This window comes from Vombatus ursinus, unplaced genomic scaffold, assembly GCF_900497805.2.
Source record: "Vombatus ursinus unplaced genomic scaffold, bare-nosed wombat genome assembly UNPS02012319.1, whole genome shotgun sequence".
NCBI lineage: Eukaryota > Metazoa > Chordata > Mammalia > Diprotodontia > Vombatidae > Vombatus > Vombatus ursinus.
This window is the reverse complement of record NW_020952097.1, coordinates 4,691,392-4,716,053: the sequence shown is the minus strand read 5'-3', so window position 1 is coordinate 4,716,053 and position 24,662 is coordinate 4,691,392. Positions and strand designations below refer to the sequence as shown.

Genomic DNA, 24,662 nt, shown 5'->3' with positions numbered 1-24,662 from the left:
AACTGCAAATCATGGGGTATGCTTACCTTTACAGCAACGTGCAACTTGGCAGTCTTTTTGGATGGTCCAGAAGCCTCAAATGAACTTCCATCCACCTCAACAGACATAGTAAAGATGGGAGCATGCACTGGGCCAGTTTGGGAGACCAGTTTATACTGAAGCCCAGGTTTCAGCTGATTCAATCTCATCAGTGCATTCATAGCTTGTGGAGGTTCTGTCTTCTCCTCTAAATAGGAACACAGACAATTTTCTTTTTAGGAATCTGACAGGTCAGCTTACTTACCATTACCAATTGACCTAACAGCATATATACCATTTTCTAAATTAAGAAAAAACTATTCTTAGTTCTTTCTGCTCTTCATTATCACAGAATATATAATCAGGCTTTTCCGATAACGTTCCCAGAAAAACTGAAATTTTCAACTTTCTTATTGATTTCTAACTGCTCCATCTGATAGGAGTTCAGTACCTTTTTTCTGAATCTTCTTTTTCTTCTTGCTAGGAGATTTTTCTTCTCCATCCTCCTCCATAGGACGTTTCATTGGGGTAATGGCATAGGTGGTACTAGGAGGGATCTGGACTGAAGAGCAAATACAGAAAAAAGATGAAGGTTGAAACCCAAGATTGAGAAGTGAGTTGTTAGCAAGATGACAATTCAAGCCAAACACTGGAATTTGGGGTTGGATACTTACTAGTATAGTCAACTGGGTTTTCGTTCTTTGGTTTCTTGGGCATCTTAGAAGGGAGAGGGTCCATACCAAGGACTTTGTGAAGCTGGCCAAAAGCAGCAAGTCGCAGAGCATGCTAAAATGGGAAGAGGAGTCTTACTTGTCTACCCTACATTGACTACAATTATGGTGTGTGCTCACTACTATTCATGAGGGGTCTCTGACCCTCCCAACCCCATTAGTTGGGTGTCAGTACTGACTTCTCCCCTACAACAGCAAGGTGGCCCCCAACAGGCCTGGATTCAATCCTGACTGTTAGGGCCCCCAACCTTGCTGTGGTGGAAGATCAGCCTGTGACCATCCCCCTTGCCCTCTTGTTGGTACAGGGGTTCCCAAACTAGGGCCCATATGCCATACGAAGCTATGTCATATCTATGCAGGGAAACGAGCCCTATTAGCAGCAGCAATAACTGAAAAAATTCCCCTTTGACCTCAGTGTCCAAAACAGCACTCGAGCATAATTGGGGATAGAAAACAACTACGTATGGCACCATGGGGAAAAAGAAAACCAGATTGGGGTCCCCTGTATTAGTATAGGATCCATTTACCTTTGGTCCCATATCTGACTAAGTTTCAAAGAGCTACACTAAAAATACCCAGTAACAGAACTGGAGGCCAGTTATTAAAGACTGGGTAAGGGTTCACATTTGTAATGGAGATAACTATACCTGAGCACTCTGTGTGATATCTTCCCGTTGCTGTCTGTCTAGATGCCCAATAGCATCAGTGGCTTCTTTTTCACAAGGGTCATAAATGCCAGAACCATCTGAAGGCAGGAAACAAGGAAGATATGCAGAGGATTATCTTTTAGCATCTCTGAAGAGGTTGTGTTGGTAGAGGGAATCAGGTGCTTCCCCTCCCGCCCCATCCACACCCAGCTCTGGAAACACACTGAGCGAGGTGACCCACTCAGCGTCCAGCCCTTTTAAGAAATAATCCACATGTATTTCAGAGCATGTAAGTCACGTGGGAGTGGGTCACCACTGCCCTTGAATCGGTCCGCTAAAGCACTGATTTCACAGCTGCGGATTCCGGCACAGGGCTGGATATGATGGTGCAAGAGGGTAGTCACATGCTTATACCCTAAGTAGTGGACAAGGTACTGTTGCCCTAACCCAGTCAATGCACCACTGAGGAACAAGCCTCAGTCCCTTTCCTTTCCCTGCAAGTTTTAAAGCTGAGAAGTCACCCAACCTGGCATAACGATTCCAGATGCCAGGCACTCCAACACTCTTCTGAGGGCCTCGCCAGCTCCCATTGGTCGATTTGCTGTTCCAATTGACTTCTCACAGAGAAGCTCCAAGGGCTAAAAAATGATAGAGACTTTTTAAAAAAAAAAAATGATAAAGGAACAAAAAGTGCCAAAGATTCCTAACAAACTACTTTCCTCAATATATGTGTGTCTGTCTGTGGCAAACTCCATGAGAGGGTTTCTACATGCTCAACAATTCTTCCTAAAACAAAGGATTTGGGCTCATCCAAAAGTACATCTGAGTTTTCTATATCAAAGCCCTCTAGTTGACTGAATTAAACTCAACAAACATTAATTAAATAACTACTATTTTCAAGTACTATTCTGGGTAGGGGGAGTTTAGGTAAAGACATGCTTGTGAAACCACACATAACAAAATAGTAAAATCTCACTTTTATTTCCCAAAATGACAATTTCTGTGAAGCTGGAAATGGTTTCAGGTAACAAGAAATTTTTTGCCATTCACATAGAAAATCATACAAAGAAAATACATATAAAACTGTAGAAATGGCCATCAAAAGGTACCCTTACCCATCCTCTAAGGGGAGCCCAAGTAGGAACACGGGTGCATAGGTCTCTCAGAACCCTGATGACTATGACACACGACTTCAGCCCATTAGCTCTGGCCTAGAGTAATAAAGCACAGGCACTTTAAACCAAAGCACCCCCACACACCAAAGGCAAAGAATGTCTTGCGGTGCTACTTTGTCAAGGGTAAACAATGTAGAGTCACAACATTAAAGTTTATAGTTGAGTCATTACGATGTAGAAAAGCAACATTACTCTTAACACAAAGCAGCAACTATGCCTCTACTCCTTTACAAGTCCCCTTTTGGGATGTTAAATTCATTCAGGTGCTCCTTTAGCTACTGTACTCAACAGGCGCTAAATTCAGCACAGCTGTCATCCCATGTTAAGTACTTTAATATAAAGTTAGCCAGTTAAAGTTTATGAATTTGCTACTTAAAGACAAATATAAGAACAAGATGCAAACCTGGAACCACTTGGCGTGTCGGAGTGACGCCAAGGCAGCAAGGCATTTCTGCCTGTCCAGAACGTCCGGGGGGTCGTTGACTGATAGCGTTTCTATTCATGGATGGAATAAGAAGACAAGGTACAGTTTGACCAAGGGGTTTCTGTCAGGTGGAAAGGGGATGTGGCAGCTTCCTAAAGGGCAGCTGAGGCTCCCAAAAGATGTTGATCTCTACCCTTTACCAGGGAAGGAGAACCTAGAGTGTACTTGACTCTTCCCTAAGAGGAAAACTTAAAAACTGCAAAAAGGGAAGTTATTGCAAAAGGAAAAGTCCTATTTAAAGGGCAGATTTATAAATTCTATCCTTTCTTTACATGTTATTACTTTCTGGGTTTTTCTCCCCCAAAACTACCTGATTTACAAATCTATAATAACTAAGAAAAAAGGGGTGTTAAAATAAAATCCCTCTCTGCTTTCAATGTCATTTTAAAGTTTCTAGAGCAAAGGGAACCACTTCCGCCCACAAGGCTTGACTGCCTCGGCCCCAGCCTGTGACAGAGAGAGTCCTGTTGGTCAAAGGTCCAGCGTCCCTAAAGTCGACAAACTAAAAGGCTTGGTAGACGAAGTCAGATATCAGAACCAAAGGCAATCAACAGATCACAGAAAAAAAAAGCATCTTCAGACTGTGCTGCAGCAAAATTGAAGTTAATTTTTTTTTCTTTTAATCTGTAGATCAGGGTTTTAGATAAGGCTAGTTCAAAAGCTTTATTTTGCAAACTAAAGAGCATGTGTGTGATGTTTATGATACAGAATTTATTCATTCATTGGAGCAAAACAAAAAATTTTCAAATGATCAGACATTAAGTCATCCTATAATTTCAAAAACATAATTAGATGAGAGTCTAACTTTATCCAAAACTCCACATCACACCTTTGGGAATTTTGTAAACTTCAAACACTAAAAACGGCCAGATGAAGAGATCAAATGAAGCATCTGTCATTTTTGCGGCAACACAAACTGTTTGCATATCTCCAACTCCATGAACATGCAGAATTCATTCAGTAGTCTTCAACAATTTTTAAAGAGTTTTAAAGTTACCATGTTTTCACGGTTTCAAAGGGCCACATGATGAATTGACACAAAAACAATTTCACAACATTTACATGAACACACTAAAGGCCCCAAATGAAAATGGTGAAGTCCCAAATGAAAAGTGCTACTCAATTTTAGCACAACCACTGTCAATCCCCTTAAGTTTCACGAAGGTGAACACTGAGATTTAATCTTTAAGACAAGATGATGACATCTATTTAGGCATAATTTGATCAATACAATCTAAAACTGAATAGCACATTTAAATAGTGAGTTAACACCAATATTTTCAAGTTTCCAGACGACTGCTGACTGTATTCAGCCTTCCATACCTCCAGCTAAAAGTTTTTCCATTTCTTCCCTGACAACAGGTGATGTCAAATGAATGGTCAAGGACAATGGAGGTTCTTTTGTATTTTTTATTACAATTGCTGCTTCACCAATGGATTGGATTATTTCATATTTGTCTTCTGTAATAGCCTGCAATACAAAATTATAAAAAAAAAATATTCACAACACTTTTCACCTTAGGTTGTAGTTAGTATATCCACCTAGAACCCTGTATCAAGAAAGATAAAATTATTTAGGATTTATTTATTAGCTTTGTCATCTGAGCAGGCTGTTTGATGGACTCCCCCTCAAACACGCCCACATAGTCATTTCACAGCTGAGAAAGATGGTAGTTTCCATAAATAAAATCTCATTCATATAAAAACCTGAACTTGAAAAAAAAAAAGATACGCTAAGAGATGCTAAATCTTGTGCTTTACAAAAGCATTTAAGAGAGGATTAAATAAGTACAGCTTGAGTCCGCTTTAAAAAAAAATTTACCCACATATCAATTTATCTGCAACTTTGTAGGAACATCTCTACTATATAAAGCAACATAGAGTAATAAAAGCTAAATTGTATTTTTCAGATTATCTGAACTTTAATTATGTTCTCTGTGTCCCAGCAAAAGTTGACTTTTCATCAGAGGAAATAAAAATCTGAATTTTAATAATTCTGTTATCAAACAAATTAGTCTTGTTTTGGGCACTATTACAGACACGGCTCATTGCTTAATAGGTTTACAATGAAGTATAAAACGTTACTAATTAAAAGACCAGGCTAATCCACACAGATGAAAATATTCAATTTGATACATATAAAATATGGGCCTAAAATGAGGATAGCAATTTGTAAAATTTTACAAAATGGCTCCAAAAAATGATCCTAGGTCTGTGCTAGAGGTAGTGGGCATGGCTACTGGCTCCTAAAGCTATACTCACAGCAAGCTGGACTCCCAGGTTGTCCGCCACTTTATCCAAAAGGGCAGTTGTGGGCTTCTCCTTACACAAAAGGACTAATTCCAGATCCAAATCCCCCTTGAGCAGAAGACCCTTTGCTACCAAGCCAACCCGCATCACTCCTCGAAGAGTCCTGGTCAAGTGCTCAGTCTTCTGTTCCCTGAGAGACAAACCAATAAATGTTATGAAAGTAGACTCATTTTGGTTGGGAATCCAGTCATCCCACTGTCAACTGGCCACTTTTTTTTTTTTTTTTTTAAAGAAAGGAGCTGTTTACGCTCACTGGCCTGCCAAAAACTTACCCCCCTTCTTTGTTTTCTTCTTCAGCTACCACATCCATAGCTTCAGGTTCAGGCTGCTCTCCACTGACTTTTTCCTGTTCATCTATCCAATCAGACACAGCTTTAAGTGCTCGTTCTGTATGAGATACCATGTTCTGAACAGCTTCCAATTCCTCCTGAGTTGGATAAACAGCAGAGTGCTTTGCCATCACATGGCGGTCATCATTCACAAAAATACGCATTGGCCGCTGGAAAATAAATAATTCAAAGTTATAAATCTTAAAAAGAACTAGATTACCATACACATGCAAGAGCTAAGAATATTAGCAGCTTACCATTTTTTATTTCTTGGGATTTCTTTTGTAGTGTCTGAGAATTAAATTTCTACTAATTTTTCAAACCGTATGACCGTTGTCCTTGGATGTATCAATTCTGCCACTTTTATCTAAAAAACCAGAAAGAGTATTTAGTTCCAAATGGTTCAGTACAGTAAACTGTAGCTTCCATTAGTAGTTACTAAAATGCATGGATAAATGTTTGTCATACTGATGAAGCCAGAGCACACAGTAGGACAGTGCTTTATTGTGTTTTCAAACAATTCACTGAGGAGCTAAGAATTTCAAAAACCAATTATAAATTGCCTTCAAGTGATCCACTAGAATGGTTTTGAAAATACTGTATAGATGGGAAGGATATGGCAAAGCAGTGGTTCAGGGAGTTGGTGTGAGGGTTAGAACAGAACATCGATGGAGATTCTTAAAAACTTCTGGGAGGAACACATCTTCTCAAAATAACATGTCAAATATCAAATATGTTAAGATATGACATCATGAATCAAAACAAGCCTTCAGATCTCAGCTTTCTATCATCTCTAACAACTTAAATACAAACAGAGCTAAGATTACAATGTAGTCAGTACAACCCAACTACAATCTGTGAATTCCTATTCCATTCAAACAATCCAGTCTGCACAAGAATAATCTTCCAATGAAGAAAAAAGAACAACTGATGAATGTAAGGTCCTGAAAAACATCACTCATTCTGTATAACTGCTGACTCTTAGACTTTAAAATATGAGTGTCATGGTACTAGGCCAACACCATAGGGGACAATACTTACATACATAGTTCTGCTGGTTGAATTAACATCATCCCACAAGATCTTGGGACTACTTAATAGTTCTAATTAGAAATTCAAAGGGTTTACTTTTACACAGACGTGCAGAATTCACTTCGAGAATCCACACAAAATTACATGCTTAAGAAGTTCAAAAGCCCTGGTGTCATGACATGCACATGAACAAGGTAATTAGATGCCACAACCACTCAATATCTATTCTAACTAGTTGAATAGAAATATTGTAAGGAGTATAGCTTGCCAGATGCTAACTTTAAAAATCATCAGGTATTTGCATAATAAATCACACATGGTCCAATTTGGAATGGCTTCTACTAAAGGGGTTAGAACTATGTTCACTAGCTTGGACCACAATATAAAGGTTACAATATAAAAGCTGAATCACAGCTGCCAATAATGGACCTTGATGTTCCCAAACCAAATAAAGTAAAAATTTCCAACCAAAACACCCTGCAACACCACCGATGCTTCTTTATGTAGCCCTGTCTCCCAAACACAGAAAAAATGGATAGACTCTTTTCACTTCAAACTCTGATTCCATAAAACAAGAAGAAAGTTCCATCAGACCCTTTTCATCAATAATGAACTTGTCTATATTATTTGGGCTAAAATCTGTTTATATTCAACACTTTTTTAAAAATCCAGAAATACCCAGGAATGACAATACATGTGAAATAAACATGACTAGCACACAAATGTTGGTAGTGTTGCTACAACCATTCTGAAAAGCAATTTGGAATTATGTTAACAGAGCCTCAAATGCTCATCCTCTCTAACTCAGAGTTCCCACTGCTTGGCACATAACCCCAAAGAGGTAGAAGACAGAAAAAGTTCCACACACATCAATTTATAGCAGCATTTTTTTGCAGTAGCAAAGAACTTTTGGAAACAAAGTAGAAGTACATCAACTGACAAATGGCTAACCAAATTATGATATATGAACGTAATGGAATATTACTGCACCATAAGAAACAAAGAACATGAAGAATATATAGAAACCTGGGAAGACATATGAATTGATGCAGAGGGAAGGAAGAAACAGGAAATCACACAAAATGAAAATAATGTAAATGGAAAGAATAACATTCTTAAAAAATGAACATTATATAACTATAACGATCAAGCTTAGGTCAAAAAAGAATAATAAAATGAACATCTCTCCCTTCTTTGCAAAGGTGGAAGTCTATGGTGCGGAATATTGCATATATTGTCAGACTCAAATGACGCACTGGTTAGTTTTGTTGAATTGCTTTTTTTTCTTTTTTATTCTTTGTTATGAGATAGCTCTCTAGCTAAGAGAAGGGAGAGGGATATATTTGGAAATGAAATTGATATCGTACCAAAATTATAATGACTGAGTTTGACCCTGAGAAGAATGCATGGTGATAAAAGAGCTAGTCTTGGAGTGAGGAAGACCTGGATTCAAGTCCCACCTTTAATACATACTAGCTGGCTGTGTGACCCTATGCAAGGCACTTCACCTCTGTCCCAGGAAACTCTCTAAGGCTATACTGCCAACATAAAGCAAATCTGCATTGGCAGATGGGGTTCTTCCCTGGGAGCTTCTCAACCAATGACAGCTATCACAGGCCTGGCTACTAAAAATGGAGGGGGGGCCCCCCAGGAGAAGAATGCACCTCTCTACCTTATTGCAAAGGTGGGAACTACGGATGTGGAATACTGCAAATACCAAAAGACGTATTTGATGTGTTTAGTTTTGCTAAACTGCTTTTTTTTCTTCATTGTTTTTAGTCTTTGTTCTAAAAGACAGCTTTCTCACGTAGTGAAAGGACTAAATGAAGAAATGAAGGTAATATGAAATAAAATATATCAGTAACTTAAAAATAAAGAAAAAGTACCAATTATGAGTCTAAAAAAAGCAGGATGCTTTTACTTATTGTATTCTTATTACTGCCTCCAAGACAATAATATCAATGAATGAAATCAAGTAGGTTGAAAACAATAATATCAATGAATGAAATCAAGTAGGTTGAAAACAATAATATCAATGAATGAAATCAAGTAGGTTGTTAAAAGTCTTGGTAATTTAATGTGTCTCAAAATATTACACTGCCTAATTCTGATAAATCATCTCACCAGCTTTTCCTCTAGCATCAGGCCAGGGCAATTATATGGCAATAAATGACATCGTTTTTGTGGACAAAATAAGGGATAATTATCAGATTATTTTAAAGAGCTGGAATCAAATTCCTTTATAGCCTAACACACTGATATGCTCTTCTATTTATCTCATATATACAATCTAAACCAACCTTAAAAATCTCTTGGTAATGAATAGTTATGGAATATATCTCGCTAATTCGATTCTATTCTAAAAATCTATTCTTTGTAAATGGCAATACCTTTCCAAGAAGGTTTTTAAGTGGTGTACATGATTTCTGGCACATAGCCCCTAGCTTCTACAACACTTAACTGTCTTTATGATTCTAATTTTATAAAGAAATAACTGACTGAAGCTGTGAAATACAATTAAACCATGAGTGGAAGAATTAACCCAGTCCTGCTTAAACTCTTACTTTGATCAAGGCATTGCTCTCCCCTTTATTCAGCTGTGAGGGAGCATGCACAAAGATAGATTCCTTGTGCCCTAAGAAACTCCTCTCTGAGCTGCACAAGGCTGAACATTTTTAAAATCTTTGAGAAGATAAAAAAAAAATCTTGTGGGGGAGGTACAATGTTGGGAGATAAATGACATTACCAACGTGAGAAATGAGGCATATATAGAAAGCAGGGCTAGTGAGGCTTGGAATATTCTGAGGGAAAAAGTAAAATATTAAGGGATAACTGATTCCAAGTTAAGTATGCATTTCTATTGTTCTCCCTAAAAGCTGCTAGGTTTTTCATGGGAAAATACTTTCCCATAGTCCTTCAGGACAGTAGTATCTATTCTACCCTTAGACCTTTGCTAGTGCAAAGCTTCTAGAGGCTAACAAAAATGATAGGCCTAGATTCTAGTAGGCCTAGAATCCTAATTCCGTGCATGTGACAAAAATGGTGAGGCTTATTAAAGCCTGAGATTCTGTTTCTAAATATTCAACAACTAGAGGAAAAGCAACCTAACAAGAAAAAAAATTCTACACTAAAGAATTTCAATAATTGAGGGATCAAGTTTTTTTCCGATCATTAGTTTATTTCACTTGCCCTGAAGAGAATACCTACAGCATGCATAATACAAAGAAATTATTTAAACTGCCATTTGAACTCTCCCTAATTACTACAATGAGATTCTTTCAACTTGACGTTAAAAAGAGGAGATTCTTGGTTCTTCAAATGGAACATTTTCCTGTATTCTCACTTCAGAAGTTTCCTACACCAACCCTGCCCTGTACATCAGCCAGGGCCACCGGAGAACATTCGAAATAAAAATCAGTTGAAGGTATAATAGTGGGTAAAAAGTACGCTGGACTTAGGGTCAGGAAAGAACTATATTGGCATCATCAAGGCTCCAACACTTAATAACTGTGCCACCCCAGGCAAGTCCTCCAAATCTGTTTCTTCATCTACAAAATGAAAATCACACGTTTTCAAAGTTACATTACCTACCTAGCATCACTGCAAGGAAAGTACTTTGTAAACTTTAAAGCTATACAAATGTAAATTGTTATATTTAATAAAAATCTAGTTACGTTTAATAAGTTTTCCTCTGATCACTGTGGTATGGGGATGTTCCTAGGTGGTTGAGGTTTGGGATGGGAGAAAGGGGGAATTTTGACCCTAGATTCTTAAACCTTGTATCATCTGAGCACAACCTGCTAAGTTCTACACCAAGCTGGAAAGGCTTCAGGTAGAGGGTTCAGTAATGGCTTAAATGTAGGATGTCCAAGAACCAACTTAATTAAATTTGGATAAATTCACAAATTGGATGAAGGGTGATGATTTTTTTTTTCTTTTCGCCACAGCAACTCTTTAAACATGCTTCTACCAATACCAGCATTCTAGTTAGGGCAGCACTATACATCAGTGACCAGAATTTCCACTCTAATGAAATAATGGATCAATCAAGGGCCAGGGAGTCAATCAATCAATAACGGTCAGGGAGTCAATACAAATCCCAGAGGGATTAAGTTTCAATTCAATAAGCACTAAGCCCTGGACTTTACATTAACCCAAGCAAACCCCATTTATCCATCTTTGACCAACCAGTGAAATTAAGTAATAATTGTTTTACATCTTCAGACTTTATGAAAAGTTGAACTGAAAATAATTTAATTGACTTAACAAATTTGAAGGTGTCAACTTGGAAACTGAGTATCAATGCCACTTAGTAAACTTAAGATCCAGTATAAATATAGGCAGTAAGATTATGATATGAAGCCCTTGCATAAATATTTTCACATAACTAATTCAGTGTAAAACATTTTAAAAACTATTTTAACATCTTCTATTTATTAAGAAGGAATTGCCTGTTTATTATGATGTAACAACTAACCAGCAATCTCTTTCACTTACCTCTCACTACAGTCAGGTCCCAAACAATAGCAGTGCTAATTTTTTATTACTATGGCTAAAGTCACTGGAATATAATATGTGATTGCTAAAAGCCACAGAAAATGCAAAAATCCCCTTTGAGCCAGTAGTTCTCATCTTGGAGTACAAAACTATTAAACTAAGAAGAAGCAAAAATGAATTCTATGTGCTCTATCTCATTTAATTTATCCAAGCCATCTTTCTGACAGTGGTGGGAAAGAAAAGTGAAAAGTCAGCAGGGAGAGGGAAAAAAAAAAAAAAGAGAGAGAAAGAATCAAGTGAACTAATAATCCATCATAAAATAACCAAGAGTTGACTCTTCATTTCTAGCCTCCCTTTACACCGTATATGTTGATTGTATGTGCAGCATTGTTTGCATACTTGTCTCCCCCACTAGAATGTGAGTTTGTTGAGGGCAAGGACCTCTGCCTTTCTATATATCCCTATTGCTTAGCAACAATGCCTGAAGGCCACATAGTAGGCACTGAAATGCTTGCTGACTGACAACCATTAATTCTAACCAGAATCACTTAAAGTAAGCCTAAGAATAAGTATCATTCAAAGAAATAATTTCAGAATTCAAATTTTCAATGGAACTAGCTCTAATGAAATGATTCAACATTTCAAATGTCCAGAGTACAGCTTTTTCTTAATTTGAATGTGAAGGCATTTTGCATATGTTAAAATGACTTAATAAGAAAGATTAATTTCAACTATTACCATTACACATTTCCCTAAGGATATATCAGACATAGTAAACAATAAAAGACAGCCTTTAATGCAGCCTTAGTAACTGAAAGCTGTAACTCTAAGTTTTTAAGTTTTAAGCCATGAAGATGGGGAATGGGAGGTAGAAAGGGAGAATTCAATTGGCCATCCCTTTTCACAGACACTTAAGAAAAGTAATCATTCTAATTCTGTTTTAACTCTACCACTTGCCAACTATACTGTAATACCTGTAAAGAACTGTCTTGGAAGAGTCTCTGGATATTTAACAGATCACATACCCTTGGAGACACAAAATTAATATTAACTGATGAGGATGAATAAAACAAATACACCTAACTCATGTTTAGAAGCATTATTTCTATTAACATTTTCATGCCTGGCAGAAGTAGACATCCACTTACCTTAAAAAAAAAAGGATAAGCTAAAGTTATTGTAGCCTAAGCAACCAAAAACTGTAGCAAGAAACATGAAGCCCATACCATCAGTTGAGAGGTAGAACTTTTGTATAGAAGAAAAGACCGCTAGCCTTGGGATCAAGAGACACAGTTTTGTATCCTGAGATACAAAGGTTTGTATGCCACACATCACAAAGAACAAATTTTTATCTGAAGCAGTGAATGACAGAATTTGAACAAATTAGGTAAGGACACAGGGTCCATGTAGAAGTTAGGTAACCAGCCTAAACCAAACTTTAAAAGCAAATTTCACTCTCAATATTCAAGTTCTGCTAAAGACCAACCAGAGAAAAAGTGGACAGACAGATGATATGTTACCACAAATAAGGAAGATGCTATTCTCAGGGAACTCTCTCCTAACACTTGCTCTTCCTCCAATTCCTCCTCTAGTCTATCAGAAGTAGATGCTTAGATGGAATACACAGAAAATCACCACATTCTGAGACACTGGAAAATCAAAATATTAACACTAATATTGCCAACATACCACTTGAAAACAAATATTTAAATGTGAGAAAAAAACAATTTGATTCCAACAGTCCACAGAAAAGCCTGCAGAATTGTGAATACACTGGAAACAACTAAAGAAATTGCTGCCTAGGGCCATTTTCCTTCAGTGAGAATCCTTCCACATGATTAAGGACAGTTCAGTTGCAGTGATTCACAAGCCACTAAGCCCTTTTAGATCCCAAGCTTCTGTAGGGCAGGGGAACCTGAACCTGATGTAAGGGAGGCCAGGTTCTACACTTACTGCAGAGATTGGTCCAGCATTTAGGTGGAGAACAAAAGGCAATCTGATTTCATTTGCAATTTCTGAAAACTGTGGGTAGTTGGTCAAGAGCTGAGATTGTTTTTGCAAATGATTAAAGATGGGCAAAGACAATGATGCAGTTCTACAAAATAATAGAAAAGTTGTATGAGAATTTCTTCCTCTCACATCTTTGAATTAGCCTTTTTACTATTCTTGATTTCCACACTTCATCATCAGAGATGCTGCAAGACCAAATTTGGTACCTTAGCATCCTAACAGCCTGATTGAACATGAAATTTCAAACATGTAGGAAACACAACTTCTCACCAATCTAAACTTAAAAATGTAAGAAAATTTCAAATCAGTGAAATCTATGACGGAACAATGGAAGACTTAAATCAAATCCCCAGTTCAGTCTCCCAGACGACTTGCTTAACAATCTCGGCACCCATTACTATTGATTCTTTTCCTTTTATTTTTTTTTGAGGTGGGGAGGAAGAGATTCCAGTGGGGTATGCATAAGTTTCCCTAAAGCCAATTATTTATCTCCCTTTTCTCTCACTACAGGAAAAAAAAATCGTTAGACATACATACACCCCAGTCCTTCCCCATCCCACCTCACTTTTCAGAAGCAGCATGGACAAGATCTGCAAACATAATACCCGTATGGAGATGAAAGACCATAGGCCACTCAAGGCTCCGCTCAGAGCACCTAAGGGAGCACCCACGCGCCCGAAGAGGACAAAGAAGGCTGCAGCATTCACCAAAAAGACCACTGGCAGCTTCCAACAAGACAAAAACGCAACCCCTCCATCACCTCAAAACAGGCAACGATGAGACTCGGAGGAGACCAGGCCATAGCGAACCCTGGCCCGTCACAATACGCACAAGGGCCCAGGCGAGAATCGCCTCCTCCAGCGGCCCACGCTCCCGTGCCTGCTATCGTCCAACCTGCCACCGGTGCCCACACACGGGACTGGGCAAGGCCGCGACACGGATCAAGGATAATGGGAGTAGCCGGTGGGGATGCTCTACCAAAAAGGGGCGTGTGCCGCGGGCCCGCGCAGAGCGCCTAGGGCACAGGCCCCGGCCGAGGAGATGGACCAAGCTACCGCCCCGGGGGGGGGGGCAGGCGGGATCCCCGCCGTGCCCGCGGGTCCCGGAGGAGCGGCCATGGGGGGGGGGCGTGGACGGAGGACAAAGCCGGAGGCCGCGCCGGCAAGCAGCCCGCCCGCTGGCACGCACGCACGCACGCCCTCCCCGGCGGGGCCGAGCCCGGCCCGTGAGAGGAGGCAGGGTGCGGGGCCAGCACGCGCATGCCGCCGACACCGGCGGGAGGTTCCGCCGGGCACGGGGCTGGGGGGCGTGAGGATGAAGGAAACATGCGCGCGCACCGGGGCCTCACCGCCGCCATTTTGTTTCCTCGGCACAATGGGGGAGAGTAACGGCCGAGCGCGGGAGCGAGGCCGGGGATGGGGGAGGGGGCCCGGCGGCGAGGGGCGGGCGGAGACTAAGGCCGGCTCCAGGGCCCAGAGGCAGCGGCCGCGCCGCTCCCCCGGGGGCGCCGCACGGCGCGTCAGGGACCCCCGGCTCCCTGCCTCACGCCCGCGGGGGACCGGGCCCGGGGGGAGGCCGCTGGGCCGCCGTGCGCAGGGGGGAGGAGGAAGGAGGAGAGCCCCGCCAGGGCCCGCCCTTACCTTGTCGGCACCCCCTCGCCAGCAGCAGCAGCCGCCGCCGCCGCTGCCTCCTCCAGCGACAGCCCCCGGGTCCCCCAACCACGCGGTGCGCTGGGCTGTTCTGTCCGACTGCAATGGCGAGAGGAGGAGGAGGAGCCGGGACCGGGGGCGAGCGGGCGGGCAGGCGGGCGGGAGCGCGCGCCGGAAAGATGGGGGCACGTGACCGAAGGCGCCCCGCCCCCTTTTCTCTCCACTTTCCTCCGCGCAGGCTCCTCGGCCAGGGACCCTTCGTAGAGGTGAGGGCGGGGGGGTTAGGGGGGGAAACGTGGTCCGTGACACGTGACAGTGACTGGCGCCTGTGGCGTCCCGTGCGTTTCTGGTCACATGTTAGTGGTACGTTTTTTCTCTACCCTATGTTGGGCTGGTTGCCGGGAGTTGCCGTGGTCACGTGACAAGAGGCATACGTTCCAGTGGGGCCGCCATCACGGATTCAGAGCGGCGCAAGCGCAGACCCAGACGCACCAGCCTGAGGGACGCTCTGGAGGCTGGAGGGTAGAGGGCATGAGACTCCGCCCCAGCTTTCAAAGTCGAGTTCTCAGCTCTCGGCACTGCGGCAGCCGCTGAGAATGAAGGCACTGCTCCGGCCATCCGAGCGATCGTCGCATTCAGCCCCTGCTTTTCACAGACGAGAAAACCGAGGTCCAGAGAGGGCTATCGACTTGTCTAGGGTCACTCATCCAGGAAGCATCAGAGCAAGAATTTTAAACGACTCCCGTGAGTCCAAATCTACTCATTCAGAACAGGGTGAGGAAACCCAGCCAAGGAGGAAGGCTGATGGGAGTCCCAGAGGACTCCCAGCCTGAACCCTCCACCTTCAAATTTCGCCGCGTGGCTGGAGTCAGGAAACCCTGAGTTCAAATTCTGCCTCTGACACTTGCAAGCTTTGTGGCCTTGGACAGGACACTTCATTTCTCTTTAAAATGAAGATGGCGACATTGTGGAGTAGGCTAGAGAGCCAGCCTCAGGGGTCCGGAGACCCTAGGTTCAGACTTGGCCTCTGACAAGCTGGCTGTGCGACCCTCGGCTAATCATTTAACCTTTCTGGGCCCCAGGCAACTGTGTAAGACTGTAAAGTGCAGAGTGGGAGCCAATCTGTACTGGGGGAGGGAGCCCTCACTAGAACCCTTTTTGACTCGACCTTCACACGGTGGTTGTGAGACTCCACCGGAACAGACTGTGTAGTCCCTTAGCAGCCTGAACATCGTGTTTGGTAGTTACCCTTTAGAGTGCTCAAGGGCTCCTCAAACTCTCAGACCCCGAGTGTGAGGGGATTGGGAGCCTTGTCTCCCACTTAGGCAAGCTACTTTTCATGCTTCTCTCAACCCTCTGATTCTTTGACCTGTCTCCATTTTCCTAGTACCTTTACCCTGCACTGGTTTCCCTTGACGATCATCTACTGTTTTAGTGATTTACTTGCCGCTACCACAGAATGCATTGCACTCTGACCTAGCAATCCCCATCTTTTTTTTTTTCTCTTGAGCTGAAGAGAAGTACAAAATAATTAACCTCCCACTACTTACTGCTTGACAATCCCACCCATCTCTCATCAATTCAGTGCAGTGTTTGATCCAGATCTTTTTCTCTTAAGAGCGCCTAACACCTGCTCTAAGGCCCCTTCCAATTGTAATGTTCTGTGGTTTTACCCATAAATAGAATAGCTCAGGGTGGAAGGGCAGATTTAGGATATAAGATAAGGAGTTTAGACACTTTGAGGTGTTGGGAAAAGGTGGAAATTGTCTTAATGCCACCATACTAATCCAGTACCTCCCCCCCATCCTGATGCCCCACAGGGGTCTCCCTCGACCTTTTTTCTATTTATAATTAAGGCAAGTTAAGCATTTATTACTTGATCATTATGGGCCAGGCACAGTATAATTGCCAAGGATTCAAAGGAAAGCAAAAAGAAAATGCCAGCCTTCAAAGAGCTCACCTTCTGAGGGAGATCCGTCTACAACCGATAAAAGATAAGTACTGAGTAAATGGAAGATACTCTGAGAGGGGAAGGCATGGGGGGAAGGGAGGGTGGACTTTATGGAGAAAGGTTGCCCTATGTAGTGCCCTGGAGAGGCTCCATTTTTCCAAACACAGGATGTACTAGAGCAGCAGTTCGACAAAACTCTTGCCTTTCATTAACTGTGATTTTGCCATTAAATTTGCATTAGCAATTGCAGACAGCTGCAGGCTTTTAGAGTTAAGAGGACCGTAACTTCTTCTAGTCCAAATACAAGATGTTCGTAGTCATTTCTGTACCTAGCAAAGTTCTTCAATGAACTCAGCCTAGGTCTTTTCTGTTTTTTTCTTTCATCGGCAGTCACAAAGGCACTTCTCATCTCAGTGTGTTTTAAAACATTGCACAGTAAACCTTCATTATCTTCTAGTATGGAGAGGGTTGCCATCTCATTCCTTATATTCCGCACCTTGAAACAGAGAAGGCGGTTTGATTTCTTTATGAAATAATTCCTACTCAGTATGGCCCTATTTCTTACCCCTTACTTGGTAATATTTTCCATTTGCAGGCCTGAGACAGCCTCTATTGCTCTATGTAAAACCAGTAAGGACAGGTGAGAGTTCTCACTAGGGTAAAACTTATTGTTTCCAAAGTGGTACTCCTCTCACCTGGGTAAGTGCCTGGGGATTCCCACACAGCTTGCCCTAGTGTGTACACGTGCCACTTTTGCTCTGGGAGAACAGAACCCCTTACTAGCCCTTTGGTTCCCCCTGTGTTCATTCAGAAGACCTAGGAAGACCCAGGATCAAGGCTGGAGGAGTGTGGATGCTCTGGTCTAGGAAGGACTAGTGGAGTCAGATTGCCTAGCTCTGAATCCTGATGGCTCTGCTTCTTATTACTGTTGTGATCTTTGTCAAGAAAGCCTTTCTGCATCAGTAGTCTCATCTGTAAAACAAAGGAATGAGCTAGAGGGCTTCCAAGGGCCCTTCTACTTCTACTTAATAACAGCTGGCATTTGTACATCCTACATGGTACTCTACATACATTATCTAATTTGTTCTTCAGAATAACATGGTAAGGTAGGTACTATGGATATGATCCCTGTTTTACAGAGGAGGAAACTGAGGCTCAGAAAAATGAATCAGATTTTTCCGTGGCCATGTAGTGCCAGGATTAGAGCCTAAGGATCTTTTGAATTTCCAAGACCAGTTTTCTTTCCACTTCAACATGTCTCTCAACTGTATGGTCCTGGTATTGTAAAACCACGAGAGAGGTTTTTTCTCTTCCCCACTCTTATTTGCCTCCTTTTTGATATGGTAAGCCAGTCTGCCTGAAGCAGCAGACACCTTAAGGAAGAGACAAGAGGCAGCATGTGCCATTTAGATCAAACCACCTCCCCTCCAGTCCTGGTAGAGGCAGCCCAGAATCCTGGGGGGAAGCCTTGGTGAGAGACAAAGGGGCTTGCCATCGCCAGTCCCAACATCCTCTGCTCAACAATGGCCACCCAAAGGCAGAGAAGCCAAAGAGCCCTGGGGATGGGAAAGAGAAACAGGTACAGCCCCTGCAGACCACGAGCCCTTGGAGCCACAGGCAGGTGAAAAAACTTTGGTGGCAATGCAGTTCTTGGTTCTTCCCTCATCAGCCGGAGCTACTAGAGACCCAAAGAAGAGAGTTCCAGCATCGGAAACATCTGATTTTAGTAACAGGAATGATATTAGAGAGGATCTGTTACCATCGCCTTGACCTCTGTAACCCTAAGAACCACAGGACCTTTCCATATATCTTGGAGCTAAAACTTCTATGTGTTGTCTTCTGTTCGAATATATGCTCTTTGAGGGCAAGGACAAGCTTGCATTTCTCTTTGTATGTATTCCAGTGTGCTTTGTACACAATCACTTAAGTATTTTTCATTCAGTTAAGGAAAGTTGAGCAAGACCACAGGTCAAAGGAAAATGTTGTGGGGCTAGGGGAGGAAAGGTGATTAAAGGCAGGAGAAACTAAGGGTAAACAAGATAGCTCTCCAGGGATTTTTTTTAATTAGAAAGGAAAGGTAGAAACATTCAAAATAAGGTGATAGTGAACAGTTGAATTTTCCAGTCCAGATTAAGCCTCTGACCAGTAAAATACCTAAAATTATGGGAGCTTAGGTTGGGGCTGAAAATTGGGAACAAGAGTTGTAAGATGAAAGTAAAGGGTCTTTTTTTGAGGTTATACCTTTTTAAGAACTATTAGAGGGCACAAATGGGAAAACACATCATAGTCGATATCTGAATTAAAACTGCCGCCAGGGGGCATCAATGAGCTTTCAAAATCTCCAGTCTTAGTCTTACAATCTAGAGGAGAACTGGGTAGTGGCAGTGATGATTCTAACTTCTAACCCCCCATATTTGGGACAGGATTCCAGGAGCCTACTCAGTCAACAAGCATTTAAGCGTTTACCTTGTACCAAACGCTGGGCTAAGTGTGGGAAACGAGTTAACACATAGAAATCACTTTGCAAACCTCAAATTACTACGTGTATACGTCATCATATCTAATGTTATCACAACCGCTCTGATAATACAAAGAATGAACGGTCCCTGCCTTCAGGGACTCCTATTAAAATGGAGGTTACAACACGCAAACGTGTATATACAAAGGATATCACAAGATACGTCGGAGGTAGCGTCAGAGAGAAAATTGTAGGAAGGGGCCAGGTTACGAAGAGCTTTAAAAGCCATGGTTTTTTGGGGGTTTTTTTATGTCTAATCCAGGAGGCAATAGGCAGCCAATGGAATTTGTTGAACAGGAGAGTCACATGATTTGTCAATCCTGGGATTTGGGAAGATCACCATGGCACCCAAGTGGAGAATAGACTAGAGTAGGGAGACCAGCCAGAAGGGCTATTTCAGTAGTCCAGATGTGAAGTCATAAGGGTCTACACCACAGTGATTGGCAGTATCAGAGGGTTTCGAGGGGGACGGGAGGCGCTCATAGAGATGTTATGGCGGTAGAATTGATGAGATTTGCCAACAGATTGGTTATGGGGAATGAAAGAATGGAGACTCAAGGAGGGACAACTAGGTTTTGTACCTGGGAGGGTGGTGGTGTCATCCACATTATTAGGGGAGTTTGGAAGAGGAAACAGTTGGGGGTGAAAAGTAATTTGTTCAATTTTGGACATGGTGAGTTTAAGGTGTTCAATAGGCAGTTGAAGAGGCAAGACTGGAGGTCAGGGGAGAATTCAGAGCTCGACAGATAAATGTGAGAATCATCCGCATAAAGGGGTCCTAGTAACCAGCAGTGATGGGAGTCACAGTGCCACTTCCAAAAAGCTTTCTTTGTACTCAGCCAATAGGAATCTTTTTTAGCCCTTGAACTCTCACACCCCCTGGTTTGTACCTCTGTTAAAAAAAAATAAAGTTCACATCCTACCTGTTTCAGGTATCTGTTGTGGCAAAACCAACATATCAGCTATAAACTACAGGTGTCTAGGACAATAAATGAGTTTATTGCCTGACTCACAGCTTTCCTTTCTACCATAATTCCTGTCTTTATACTGTCAGATTTCAACATATCAAGGCTCCCTCAAATATCTAATTTCACGGTTCCTCAATTTACTTATTTCCACGATCTATTCCTCCAATCCACTTCTGATAAACATAAAGATGGCCATGTCCCTCATCTTGCCATCACCCGCAACAGTTCTGTTTCCAATAGACTCTGAAATTCCCTTTTTGGAATCTTTTATCATTCCACCATTCTTTGTACTTTAGAACTCCTAACCCTGTCAAGACCTCCAAACTGCCCACTCTTCAATTCTGTCCCTCTACACTGGCTCTTCCCTTCTCAATCTAAACACCTTGATGAACCAGTTCAACTTTACACTATCCTCTACACTCTGCTATTCCTTGTCCTATGGCTAACTGCACCTTGACAAACCCCAACTCTGGATCACTCCCACCATTTCTCCTTCACTCTGGTTCAAATGCCACTGAACAAAGTTGGAGAGAGTCACGAAATCCTGCTGATCCAGTCAGCTGACCCACTCCCACAATCCTCATACTTCACTCTGATTCAAATGCCACTGAATAATCATGAAACCCTGCTGACTGGGTCCACCACAACTGATGTTACATGATTTTGGCTGGGCCTTCACTGCAGCAAGGCAGTCCTTTTACACACCTCTCTAATCAATTCATAGCTCACTCACCTCAGCAGCTATTCCAATCCTTCTTGCTTTGCAGGCCTCCCATATTACCTCCTTTTCTCATCCTCTCAACTGAGTTCCTTATTTCCTACTTCACCCAAAAAAAAAAAAGTTGAGGTTTTCTCTTTTCTCTTCATCTCATATCACTGACATCTTCCACTGTTTCCCTCTGTCACACCTGTTTCTGATAAAGAGGTGGCTCTTCTTGCCAAAGCCACCCCTCTACATGCACCCTTAATCCTTTCCTTTCCCATCTTTTCTAGCAGATATCCCCACCATCATCCCTACTCTCTAAACTTCAGTTTTTTCCTATCTACTGGCTCCATCCCTGCAGCACACCCATCCATGTTTTCCCCATCCTTAAAACCCCTTGATCTGACCATCCCTGCTAGCCATCATCTGATATTTCTCCTTTTCTTTTTAAATTGCTTGAGAAAATTATCTGTACTACAGGCCACTTCCTCTCCTCTTGCCCACTTGCAAAACTTCTGCAGTCTAGCTGCTGACCTCATTATCACATGAAACTGCTATCTTCAAAGTTATAATCCTCATCCTGCTTGATTTTTCTTCAGCCTTTAGTAGCTAGTATCTATATAATGCATTACATTATCTTATTTGATACTCATAATAACCCTGGGAGATAGGTGCTATTATTATCCCCATTTTACAGATGAGGAAACTGAGGTAAACAAAGGTTAAGTGACTGGCCCAGGGCCACACAGCTAGGAAGTATCTGGGACCAAATTTGAATTCGGGTCTTCCTGAAGTTAGACTTAGCGCTCTTATTCACTGCACCACCCAGCTGCTGACACTGGTAAATGCCATCCCCTCTGAGATATTCTCTCTAGGTTTTTTTTGAGTTCTCTCCCAGTTCTTCTCCTACCCTTCTGAATGCTCTTTCAAAGTCTCCTTTACTGGATCTTCATCTAGGACATGCCCTTAACCATGAGTGTTCCCCAAGACTTTGTCACAAGTCCTTTTCCCTCCTAGTCTTTCTCTTGAACTCGTTCCCCCATCAATAGCTTGGACCTCTCAGACCAGATGTCCCACAGACATCTCAAACTCAGCACATCCAAAACAAAGTTTATTCTCTTTCCTCCCAAACCTTTCCCAACTTTCCAGTTATTGCCAAGGAAACTATACTCCCAGTCACCAAGGCTCTGAACCTCTGTGTCATTCTGGACTCTTCCCTCTCCTTCACCCCACATAACCAATCTGTTGTCTGGGCTGGCTCTTTCTACCTTCACAGCATCTCTCACATGCATCCCCTTCCCTACCCACACAGTAACTACCCTAAGCTAGGCCTTCCCCACCCCTCATCTGGACCATTGCAAGAGTCTTCCCTGCTTCACATCTCTTATTACAATCTACTTAGCATCCAAAATGATTTCCTAGATACATGTCTCACCAACCATCTCACTCACCCTACTCAATAAATTCCAATGGCTCCCTATTACCTCCAGGATCAGACAGAAAGTCCTGTTTGGTATTTTAAAGCCCTTTACAATCCCTTCCTACCTTTCCAATCTGCTGCTCCTTGCACAAGACACTCCCATCTCCCAACTCCATGCCCCTCTACCTACAGTCCCTCATGCCTAGAATGTCATTCTCTGGAATGCCTCAGCACTTTTCTAACTTCCTTCAGAATTTAGCCCAAATCTCACCTCACCTGCTGGAGGCCTATTCTGGTCCTTCTCAGGGACTGCCCCCTATTAACACAATATTTTTTGTACACACATAGTGATTTGCATGTTGTCTCCCTATTAGAATGTGGGCTCCTTGGGGGACCTTGTTTTTGCCCTTCTTCGTATCCACATTGCTCAATTGTGCCTGGCTATAGTAAAACAAAGCCTTGGTGACTGTTAGATGTGACCAGTTTTAAATAAGGTCTTCTCAATATGGACCCATATTGCAGATTGTCTACATTCTCTTACAAGTTCTCTTTAGGGGATACACCCAGCACTCTGGGGGCTTTCCGGCATGATCTCTCTTGCTTTTGCATGGCTACTTCAACAGCATTCAAGTTGGCAGTTGGGTATGCTATCCCAGGCTTTTCTTCATGACAAGCCCACTTATTCTTCCTGCCATAGATCTCCCCAGTGTCATCCATTAAACCTCTTATGCATAATTCATCCTTGGTGATACATTGCTTATAGCCACCTCAGGCCCACCATGTGCCTCTCCATTTTCCTATAAGTAACTGTTATTTAGTCCTTTTAAGACTATGGCTTTCTATTACTGAGAACCAGGAGTTCTGAGAATACTATTGTTAAAAGATATGGGTCATTTCAGGGCAAAGCTTGGGCTCATTAAAAGCACTGCAGCTATTTATAGTAGCATTTCCTGGCAATAAAGAACTGGTTTTGAGGGGATGACTGAATAGATTATGGTCTATGAATGCCAAGGAATACTATTACGCAATGACAAATGAAGAAAAGTGTTCAGAGAAACCTTGGGAGACTTGTATGAACTGATGCTGAGTGAAGTGAGCAAGAGAAAAATTTATATAACAAACCCTGTAAAGAAAAACAACTTTGAAAGACTTTTAAGAGCAATGTTCAATCCAGTGAGTGATCAAGCATGACTCCAGGACTCATGATGAAGCATGCCACCCACCTTCTGAGAGTTGAAGGACTTGGGACAGATCCACACATTGAATTTTTGGACGTGGCCAATGTCAGATTTTGTTTTGCTTGACGGTTTATTTATTACAAGAACTTTTTATTTTTTCAGTGTATGAAGGAAGAGGTGGGAGATTTGTTCATTTTTAAGAAGCAACATGCAAGTTTTCTAAATGCCATCAAGCCTGAATTCTAGGTCCAATTTATTGTCCATCTTCTGCCCATTTAGGATACACTTTTGCTGACTGACCAGCTCTATGGGCTATCCATTTAACTGCATTTCATAACCTAGACTACCAGTATTCTTCATTTGGTGTTGTGTGTGTGTGTGAGTGCATGCAAGGGCACGCAGGTCTGTTTTTTAGTCTGGACCTGTGATTTCATCGGCCTAAGAAACCCCTACTGAGGAAACTATCCATATACTTTCTCTGTCCCTTAGAGTTGCCTAAAGTAAGAGGTTCAGTCAGTACATAGTAGAGGGAAATCTTGAACCCAGGGTTTCCTGGTTTTAAGGCAAGTTCTCCATAGTTATTTCATGAGTCACCATGATGAAAGGAAGTCTTCACCTAGTGGCTAGCTAATAGGATGATGGCCAAGCCAGGTGAGGAATTAATATCAAGATGGGACATCAGGTGCTTGCTTACATGTACCCTCACCCAATTATAAACTCACCTTGTATCTCCCTTAGTGCCCAACATGAGGCATTGCACAGAACTGACTAGGTTCAGTTTGCATTGGAGTGTGAGGTTGGCCCCTAGTGTTTTCTTCTGGATGTGGGATTCAAAGTTAATAGGGGACAATTGTTCCCAACTCCTTGGGGGGAAACCTGAGCCTGTAAAAAGCAAGACAAGCCTCCTGCCTCACAAACTCTGTCTCTACCAGGCTCAGCTCACACAAACCTGGGGTTGATCTGGGACACTGGTCCCAGAACTGGAGGCAGGTTCCCTTTTCCTCCCAGCCCTACTTAGAACAAAGCATCACAGGGCCTGGTG

General features: G+C 42.2%; 1 protein-coding gene across 4 annotated transcripts in view; it reads right to left on the bottom strand.

Moving 5' to 3' along the window:
• The window catches only part of ILF3 (interleukin enhancer binding factor 3), a 32,817-nt gene extending 17,840 nt beyond the window's left edge, over positions 1-14,977 (bottom strand). For all 4 annotated transcript variants that reach the window (XM_027857760.1, XM_027857756.1, XM_027857757.1 and 1 more), the window contains exons 1-12: positions 14,874-14,977; positions 5,952-6,061; positions 5,638-5,864; positions 5,318-5,495; positions 4,379-4,526; positions 2,975-3,066; positions 2,512-2,607; positions 1,923-2,034; positions 1,397-1,494; positions 693-804; positions 470-580; positions 27-226 (exon numbers count right to left, since the gene is read on the bottom strand). In XM_027857760.1, the coding sequence (XP_027713561.1) occupies positions 27-226; positions 470-580; positions 693-804; positions 1,397-1,494; positions 1,923-2,034; positions 2,512-2,607; positions 2,975-3,066; positions 4,379-4,526; positions 5,318-5,495; positions 5,638-5,864; positions 5,952-5,954 (1,377 nt within the window). In that variant the 5' untranslated portion in view covers positions 5,955-6,061; positions 14,874-14,977. The remainder of the gene's footprint in view (positions 1-26; positions 227-469; positions 581-692; positions 805-1,396; positions 1,495-1,922; positions 2,035-2,511; positions 2,608-2,974; positions 3,067-4,378; positions 4,527-5,317; positions 5,496-5,637; positions 5,865-5,951; positions 6,062-14,873) is intronic.
• Positions 14,978-24,662: the final 9,685 nt, after the last annotated feature.